General features: G+C 37.9%; 1 protein-coding gene across 1 annotated transcript; it reads left to right on the top strand.

Annotated features, from left to right (window-relative positions):
- The first annotated feature begins 2073 nt into the window (after positions 1 to 2073).
- Positions 2074 to 3774, top strand: LOC109408913 (sugar transporter SWEET1). The gene is made up of 5 exons (XM_029872959.2): positions 2074 to 2645; positions 2709 to 2786; positions 2971 to 3197; positions 3256 to 3431; positions 3493 to 3774. The coding sequence occupies exons 1-5, from the start codon at positions 2560 to 2562 to the stop codon at positions 3622 to 3624; spliced, it is 699 nt and encodes a 232-aa protein (XP_029728819.1). The 5' UTR covers positions 2074 to 2559; the 3' UTR covers positions 3625 to 3774.
- The last annotated feature ends 5747 nt before the right edge of the window (positions 3775 to 9521 follow it).

Here is a 9521-nt window from a genome sequence, read left to right as displayed (position 1 = left end):
ATCGCTTGTTTTCGAATAGGATGAATATGGGAGCGTGAGATTAATGATGGAACACATACCCTACCTTGCAGGAATCCTTACAGTAATTCCGGGAAAAATCCTAGACAGATTTCAGGACGAATTTCCGATGGAATCCCATGAGAAATTATTATAGCAGGAGGGATCCATGAAAGAATCTTGAAATACAAACACCATGAAATGAATGACGTGGGAAATCGCTGAAGGATCCTCGAGAAAAAAAGAATGCTGGAAGAAATATATTGAAACATCTCCGGAAAATCAATGACGAAATCCTGCGGGGTATGTATGTTGGAATCCAGCAAAGATTTATTTGATAGAAACCCTGAAGTAATTCTTACTTCTCCAGAACCGTGCGTGCGTGCTGAAATATTGGCATTTAAGGCGAAACTAGACGCATTTCCTCATTTTTTGGATTAGATTAGTATTTTTAAAAACTGTTTTCGTATACATACATGTAGAATATCTTTTGATTTTTTTAGGGGTGAAAAACGTTTTTTGTTTTAGTAGAAACCATTTTTAAGTGAAATTTTGCAAAAAAAAATGGTTTCTGCAGATTTCAGAAAATGGAAAGAGAGATAACATTGTGAAATGGTTTAAGTTAGTTCGGAATCAATTTGGTTTTCAGTCCGCAATTTCGTTGCCTGTTCTTTTGTTCGATTGGTTTAAGAGCCGGTCTAGGGAATACGGATTCATGGATTCGAATCCCACCAGAACGCATTTTTACTATTCTATCTCAAAATTTGCCAATTAATAAATATTACGTGTCTTCTAACTATCCAGTTTTTTCAAGTAAATCAATCTCTGTAATAAAACCTGAATGAATGCCGGAATGGTCGGAATTCATCCCGGAAGCAGTTCCAAAAGGAATCCCGGGAAAAATATGAAGGGATCCGGAGAGTATTCAATGAATACTATCAAAAATATCTCTAAAGGAATCCTGGGAGCAAGGATGTTTTCTATCACCTGGCAACCGTTTGACTCATTTGTCCATAATTCAGTTCAGAAGCCTAATATTGAAATGTTATGTTAGGCAAAGTTGTAGATTGGTGTTTTTACCATAATTATCATCAAGGACGCCATATTCTAACTCTAATATTTACGGCGTTAAAGTGTTAATACCACCTACTCCTTCTAAACGATCGGATTTTTTGATAGTTTTGTATGAGTAGGTAGTACTAGCGCTCTAGTGCCGTATATATGCGAGCTAGAATATGGCTTCCTTAGTGATAATTATAGGGAAAACACTAATCTATAACTTTGCCGAACACAACATTTCAATGTTAGGCTTCTGAACTGAATTATAGACAAATGAGTCAAGTGATTGCCAGGTGATCGAAAACATCCCTGCCTGGAAGAAATCCCTGATAGAATTCTGGGAGAAATTAATGTAAGAATCCCAGGAGAACTTCCTTACGTGGAATTTAAAAAAAAATCGTAGTCTGAATCCGTGAAGGAATCACAGAAGAAATTCCAATAGGAAGCCCGAGAAAGATCAATGAAAAAATCCGGAAAAAATCACAAAATCAATCTCAGAAAAAGTTTTGTAAAAAATCAAAAGTTAAAAACCCACAGATTTTTAAAACTAGGAATTTGTTTGGTGGACTGAATTGGAATATGTCCACATTTTTGACTCCTCAATGGGTTTCATAGGTACATGCGTGGTCTGATAATGCACATTTCAATTTTGATATAGATTAGAACACTAAAACGAAAGTTGCTGCCTATTGTAGCGCGCACTCTCAATAAGGACAAGGCATAGTGCGAAACTTTAAACGCGATTTTCTCTCAATTGTGTTTATAATAAGTGCCGTTGTGGTGATGTAATATCTTAAGTACTAATTGACCGATTTGGATACTTTTTTATTGTTCGTATTGCAACTATGAATTTAGACTTATTGAAAAGTCGCGAAATTCATAAACGTGATTAGATATTTAATAAAACATTCAGCTGTATTTACACTTATTGTGACGAGTTGACACACAGATGGCGGTGTTACATGTTTCAGGTAATCAAAAATGAGTTTGAATGGTAGAAGTTGACATGTTCATGTCTATCTTTTACTTCGATACAGAAAGAATAAACAAGCAACGCTTAACTAATTGGAAAAATGTTACATTCATGAAATTTTGTTTTTGAAAATTAAATAGACTTCAGGTTCAAAATCATATGATACTTTGAAACATAGCAGTGATTTAACAACTGTTCCAACAGCAATCAAATTCTGTATTAAATATTACCCATACACAGTGCGCAAGCTTCATAACAAGTCGGTATTTGTTAGACTGCCCCATCTCTTCGCAGTTCTCACCGACACCAACAGCGAGCAGCTGTTATTGTAAACACAGCTCGTACACCGATCGCACCGTAGTCGGCTTGGATAACAACATATCAAATGCGATTATAAAAAAGTGCCAACGTACAAGGCCTACTTGGATGGCAATTTTAGTTTCAACTGATTGTTGGTTGCAAATTAGAGATAATTCCGCTAGAATTCAATCGGATCTTTAGTTATTCGTGATCGTGCAGTATCAAGTAACATGGCACCGTTTGATTATCTCTCGATGAAAGATATGCTGGCTTCGTCCGCAACCATATCAACAGTATTGCAGTTTTTAACTGGATCGTAAGATGTTTTATGTTATCAGTAGTAAGGAAACATTTTTGAGCTCTTATCTCCAAATTTCAGTGTGATATGCCACCGATATATTAGGAAAAAGTCAACCGGAGAGACGTCTGCTTTTCCATTTGTGTCGGGATTCCTGTCGTAAGTACTAGGGTAAAACATATATTTTGGACCAAGCGTAACTTAGAAAAATAATCGATTGATTTCTGAGGAAGTAAGTCGATAATTTACTAGCGTTTCCCTCAGTATGTCAAAAAAACATCATTTACCTTATCTACTACATTCCACGTAAAAGCCATGATTGACTTTAGATACATACTTTCAGATGTTCTCTATGGTTGAAATACGGATTGTTGTCGGAAGAGCATACAATAATATTCGTCAACACCATAGGATCAGCCTTGTTCTTCGCATATGTAATAATTTACTTTACATTTTCCGTGAACAAACGAACGGTAGTTCGACAATTCTTGGCAGTTTGTTGCTTTATATTGGCGTGCAGCGTTTACACAAAATATGAGTCTGATTCCGAAGTAGCTCTAAGAGTTATAGGTATGAGAATATCAAACAAGTTATGAAATTTGAATGTTAATCGTTCTGCTATTTCCAGGACTTATCTGTTGCGGTGTTGGAGTATTATTCTTTGCATCACCACTGACCGTGTTAGCCCAAGTGATACGAACTAAAAACACAGAGAGTCTGCCATTCCCCATAATTGTTTCGTCATTTTTCGTATCCCTTCAGTGGTTTGTGTATGGAATGTTGATTGAAGACAGCTTCATCCAGGTGAGAGAACTTCCAAAAAAATATTGGAATAATAAAAAATCCTAAATATTTTTTTTTTTAGATACCAAATCTTTTGGGCTGCATTTTGTCTTCCATTCAACTATTGCTATACGCAATCTATCCCAACCGTAAACTGTATTCGGATGGTGGACCATCGTACCAGCCACTACGTTCAGATGCCAATGTCCTTTGAAAGGAGCCACGAAGTTTATTTGGTGATAACTAAACAGCAAGGTTGTTTGAACACTTTTCAAATAAGTATTTATTAGACCTTTGTGATCAGTATATTATGTAAATATAAAAACCTGAAAGTAGAAATATAATGACGATTCGATATACGAAATTTGACCGTGTAACAACTAAAACCTGGCTCTGAATACCTATGTTAGTGAAATGACGAAAACATGAAAAGGCCTAAGAATAACAGGTTCCTCGGGAATTAAAAAAATATTCATGAGACTACGTTCGAAAAAACATTGGTAGCTGATTTGGATGAAGTGAGATCTAGAAACTCCTAGTAATGATGGAATGTCAACTAATTCAACAGGTCTAGATGCCGCTTTCATAGAGTCGATATTTTTTGTAAAAAAAAAAGAACCTAGTCCGAAATCGAGATACATAGTTCATGCCATTAACGATTATTGTATTTTGATCAAATGTCTATGAAGGCGAGTTCCTAGCGATAATTTTGATAATTTTGCAATTGAAGAACAATATCGTTCATGTGTTCTCTGCCATGTGCAGCATAATTGTCCTATGTTAATAGAGATTCGCATAGAACATGGAACAACTATGCTGCACACGGCAGTATTCGATTATTATCGGCTATCGGCACTGGTCAGTCGTCCATTTTTCGGGTTTCGTTTATCCTTGCTTGTTCAGCAGAGGGCCGGTGTCTCAGTTGGTGTCGGCTTCTCATGAATGTATTTATCCAAGATAGGCCCATCTAGAAACGTTCAGAAAATATTGATCTCCGATATTGATCTCCCAGTCTCTGGTGAGAATCGAATAAAATTCGAAGTGAACTACCCGAAACCCATCACAGTTTTGCACACTCCCACAGTCTAGTCAGCCAGGAAAGCCGTTTTCGTTTATGATTTTCCATAGCTCGTCGATATTGTCGATTGTATGGTCGAAACTATCATATGTCGCTTTCAAATCGATAACCAGGTGATTCGTTAGGAGCTGGTTTTCACGACATTTCTGGAGAATTTTCCGTGTGCACTTTGTAGGTAGCATTCAAAATGGTGATCGCTCTGAAGTTCTTACATTCCAAATGGTCGCCTTCCTTGTGATAGCTGTTCGGATTCTCAGATCCTGACTTTCAACCGGTGCAGACAGGTGGCCAACTTGTCTGGACCCACCTTGATGAGTTCAGCTGCGATACCCTCCTTACTAGTTGCTTTGTTAATTTTGAGCTGGTTTATCGAGAGCTTCCCTAATATCATTTTCAATCTTTATCAAAGCAGTGGCAGTGTTGCATGCTTTCCGTACTATAACCAGACTGTAAAGGACATAGATGTTTTTTCTGGATTAAATACTCGTTGAGTTGATTTGAGAGAATTGATTCAAATATTTTGAGAGTGCGCTAAGAACACTAATGGGACGATAATCTCGATCTTTCCAATGGCAATGACTTTAGTAATTTTCCAGTCAGTGGGGAACTTAGAAGTGGTGATGCAGCAGTTGAATATATCTGTAATATGAGAAAGAATGACACACAAGGACGCCTTCAGAATGTTGAATGGAATATTGTGATTACCAATTGCATCACATGAAGTGGAAGTGAATTCTGTAGGTACTTCATCAGAAGTTACACACCAGAATGAAAAATTGGATGCAGTCTGAAGAAACTTCATTTGGATTAACAGAAATGGGATCATTGTGTGAAACGAAAAATGAATTCAGTGAATCGGCACATATATCGCCACCGCCTGCAGTCGTGTTGTTTTGCTTCAGTCCCAACCGCTTTATGTTTCTCCATAATTGATTTTTTGGCAAAATAAAGCCTGGAACACATAGCGTCCGTTCCGTCGAGGTTTGCGTTTTTTTTAACAGTTTTCCCATGGGAAATGTGTCAAACTACTGCCACGCACACGCAAACGTATGCATTGTGTGGGGCACTTAACTGAGCAACGGAAAGAGTTATTTTCATGTTTTAACATAATATATCATGTTATAAACTTGTCTGTCATAAGCGGCCAAATAACAAAATCATAACAAGGAAAAAATGCTCCTGAAAATCAGTTAAGTAACAAGTTTTGTTAGTTTCAATATGAACTTAATAATTGCGAATTTGTAAAAAAAAATAATAACAAAATTTAAATAATAAAGTTATTGATAACAAGCTGCAAACAAAATGAGTGATAATAACAAAATCATACCAAAGTAAGTTATACCATCATATAAAAAACAAAACAAGTGTTGATAGCATATCCATAACTTTGTTAGTTATTTATAAAATAATGCCCCATCACAATCTGATAACAAAACATTATAAAATTATAACAAAACTAGTTCTGGTCATATGTGCTACTGAAGCGCCCTGTACCGTCCAGGGGCAGCATTAAACACTACACGGAATGTGATATCTTTCATTTCATTACAGTCCGACACAGTTTTAATAAACTATATTGAAGTATCACAAACCATCACTTATATTACAACGATTCCCTTGTTCTTATATTACCTTAACATTTTCAGTATTTCTGCACCGAACTACTAGAGACACTTCCAGCTTCTTCTTGACCCGACTACTACGTCCTACCTACAGCCTTTATTTGGACAGTATCTAGAGGTGTCCCACATGGGAGCTCAAGACTTATCCGATGTGCTGCCTGCGTTAACGTTGTCACCGAACTCTCCGACTACTGGCTGTTCTCTACGAACTGTCTTCACTGACTGCCCCGACTGAAGCCAAAGCCTCCGTATTTATAGCCTTAATTTCCTAGCAATACCCGAACCAGCTTGGGCGTGTCTAAAATTCCTACGATCATTCTCGTCTTGCCGAAGATGTCATGATAATTCCTAACAATGCCCGAACCAACTTGGGCGTATCCAAAACCCTACTAAATGAAAATACTAATAAGTCCAAAACCTAGACCTCTACCTATCCTACTTGTCCTCATCGTGATTAAAATCCTTCTCTTCTTGAAAACATCACGACTCTTCTATCTTGGGCGTATCCCAAGCCCTACCAAGAATATTAATACCAACGAAAAACTTAAATCTCCTAACCACGCCTGACTTGGGCGTGTTCGCACAAAACCTACTGAGAATCTTTACACCAAGGCCTACATCTTCTAGCCCCGCCTCACTTGAGCGTATACAAGGCTTGGGTGTGTGAAAGAATTGAACCAACCATCGACGTCATTATCATTCTCCCCATCATCATCATCGTCACCATCATCATCCTCATCGTCTTTGGAATTTGGCACCAAATTCTCCAAAACAAAGCACCCGCTTTGTTATTGAAGTGTACCTTACTTGGGCACAGTGAACCCTAGCCGGCCCCCGGCCGCGGATGTTGGTTGAAATTATACCCCCACATTCTTTTCTTTCAGTTTACTCGAAGTCAAAACAAATCGAGTGCAAAACAAGTCCAGCGCCGTATGCCGCCAATACGGTGTCTCAATTTCAGAACATTCCAGCTAAGGTTCACCTGAGTTCAGAACCTTACCCGGCCAATTCGGCGCCTTGATTTCGAAACAAAAATAAACAATCTTTGTTCCAGCGCGATCAATATGATGTCGCGGTTCTATATCATTCTTTCGGGTTTATTACCCATCGTTGTCCCAAGCGTAATTGAAATTGCATCACACCGACCGGACCTAACGCGGTGCAACACGATCGCACCCGGCCACCACCGGACGATGATGGGTTATAAAAACTAGGTCAGTAACGAATGGTGCGATTTTCGTTGCTTCCAATATGCCGCGCGTGAGGTAGGTAGACCCTACGATGAAAATTGAATCTAAAATCCCCCGGGCAGCTGTTGGGAATGTGGGGTGAAAATGCATTTTTGTTTCAGTTGAATTGACTTTGAATATCGGAAGGCGTGGGAATATTTAGGTCTTTGCATGCCCTCCCACTTAGCGGAGTTTGAACGTGTATAAAATCACGTTCAAATGTAAGTATGTGGGTAAAATGTATCCCCCGAAAAAAAAACTCAGCATTTAAATGATGATGCTAACGATGATTGTTAATATATAAACTGAAACTGCTATACTATTCTCCATTTTTCCTGTAAAGTGTCTCAAAATGTTTTCCAATACAGTTAGCTGATCTAAATCTCCCAAATAAACATTAAATTTTGTATTAACCCTCTTACATTCTTCCTCAAGAGATTGACTTCATTGGTACTCGCTGCTGCTCCTCTTGATTCGTCGTAGGTGTTGTTCGTCTGCCTTTGATATGTGCCTCTTCTTGTTCAATGCCCAGATCAATTGGTTAGTATCAGGTCTCAGATGAGTGGTATCGTTGCTTCTCTGTTGTACTGGTTTGTCTTGAAGATGATGTAGTTGATTCAGTTGATGTCGTCTCCTGTGGGAACGTGACCATGAAGCTTTGGTATCCGGATATTACCTCGGTTGAATCGTATTTCCCTGCTGGTAATTCCCGCGCTGTCGTTTGCATACAGAAGAACTAGTTTTACTGTTGCTTTCTGTTGTTTCTCGAAAAAGTGTCATAAGTTGCCTTCCGAACTGGATTGTTTATCATTGTCGTTTACGGTGTTGTGGTTGATTACTTATCGCCCGCCTTCTGAATTTTGTTGGTATTGGATCAATCTCAGTAGTGATGCGAATATTGTTGTCTTTGACCTGGTGCAAAATGTGGAACTGTTGGACACTCTTTAAAGAGTTTGTAATTAGTTGACTTAAATTCTAAAGCTTTCGATGATGTCGAAATGTTGCATTCCTGATTATGGTTACTGTTAATTGTTGTTGTATGAAGCACAGAGTAAGTGCTTTTTCAATGGTGAATGTAATGCGGTTGGTGAACATTACATTATGTCGGTTAATTTGGGAAACTTTGAAGACGTCCTTCTCTCATCATATGTCTGTATGAATTGTTGTTGTTGTTTTTGTTGTTGTTGTTTTGTTGTTGTTGTCGTTGTTGTTGTAGTTTTTCCCGATGCTCTGCATTGTGTTGGTTCATATTAGCAGATTCGCAGATGTACAATAATATTTGTCTCGATGTGCCACCCGAGTTGACCTTGAATCGTCTCCGGTGAAAAATTATGTTCGCTGAATTCTCTCCTCCGCCATACCAGCACCTTTGACCTTCAACTTTCCATCCGATCTGTTATTCCTCGTCATCGTACCAATTGGCTGTGGTACGTTTTCATAGAGGTACCGTTGAACTGCTCCTCTGATTGCTCTCGCCAGGTGTTGCCTTCTCGTCTTGTCCTCCCGCGTCATCTCTCGAGGAAGTTGTATTTAAATTCTATCGAAACCATCGATTTATAAAATATTGATCTACCATGCCAAACTGAACTTTTAGTCTTCATGTTATTATTATTTGTGTTTCTTGTATGTGCAAAATATAACCTTTACAATAGTATTTAAAAAACTGCACCATTACATTAATCATGCTCTGTTACCGTTACTTTTCTTAATAGTCATAAACTGTTATTTTTTTTTTTACTCAAAAACCCCGTAAAATATTAAAATGTGAGTTGTAGCAATGGAAAGCTTCTGTAGGGTCACTATAAACATCTGTATTACCAATTCCAAAAAATCTCACTACAGAATTCTCTCCAGTGTGTTTTTTTTTCAATTCCTGTTTGCTCCGTTTCCTTTCGCACGCTCGGCTTGATCGCCTCATTGCTACGACTTCTCCCCCTTACCGAATAAGGTTTTTGGATGGATACCTGTAACGAGACTTAGATCTTGTGTTTAATTCATGATTTGATAAAATATAAATATATTTATGTTTATTTCTAGTTTTTGCTTCTTGACGCAACCTAATGATTCCGAATCTATAAATATTACTTCATTTTTCATTCACATATTATTATTTTTCTTTTTTTTTCAAATTAGTTATTCATTCACCATTCACACTCAACATTCACAAGCATCCTGGGGGGCC

The sequence above is a fragment of the Aedes albopictus genome, chromosome 2 (assembly GCF_035046485.1).
Source record: "Aedes albopictus strain Foshan chromosome 2, AalbF5, whole genome shotgun sequence".
NCBI classification, from domain to species: Eukaryota; Metazoa; Arthropoda; class Insecta; order Diptera; family Culicidae; genus Aedes; species Aedes albopictus.
This window is presented reverse-complemented; position numbering and strand designations above follow the sequence as displayed.

Bases quoted from the DNA above. Each gene is read 5' to 3' on its own strand.
- LOC109408913 (XM_029872959.2), top strand. From the start codon at position 2,560: ATGGCACCGTTTGATTATCTCTCGATGAAAGATATGCTGGCTTCGTCC. The intron at 2,646-2,708 runs GTAAGATGTTTT...TCCAAATTTCAG, and splicing joins TTGCAGTTTTTAACTGGATC to TGTGATATGCCACCGATATA. The intron at 3,198-3,255 runs GTATGAGAATAT...TGCTATTTCCAG, and splicing joins AGTAGCTCTAAGAGTTATAG to GACTTATCTGTTGCGGTGTT.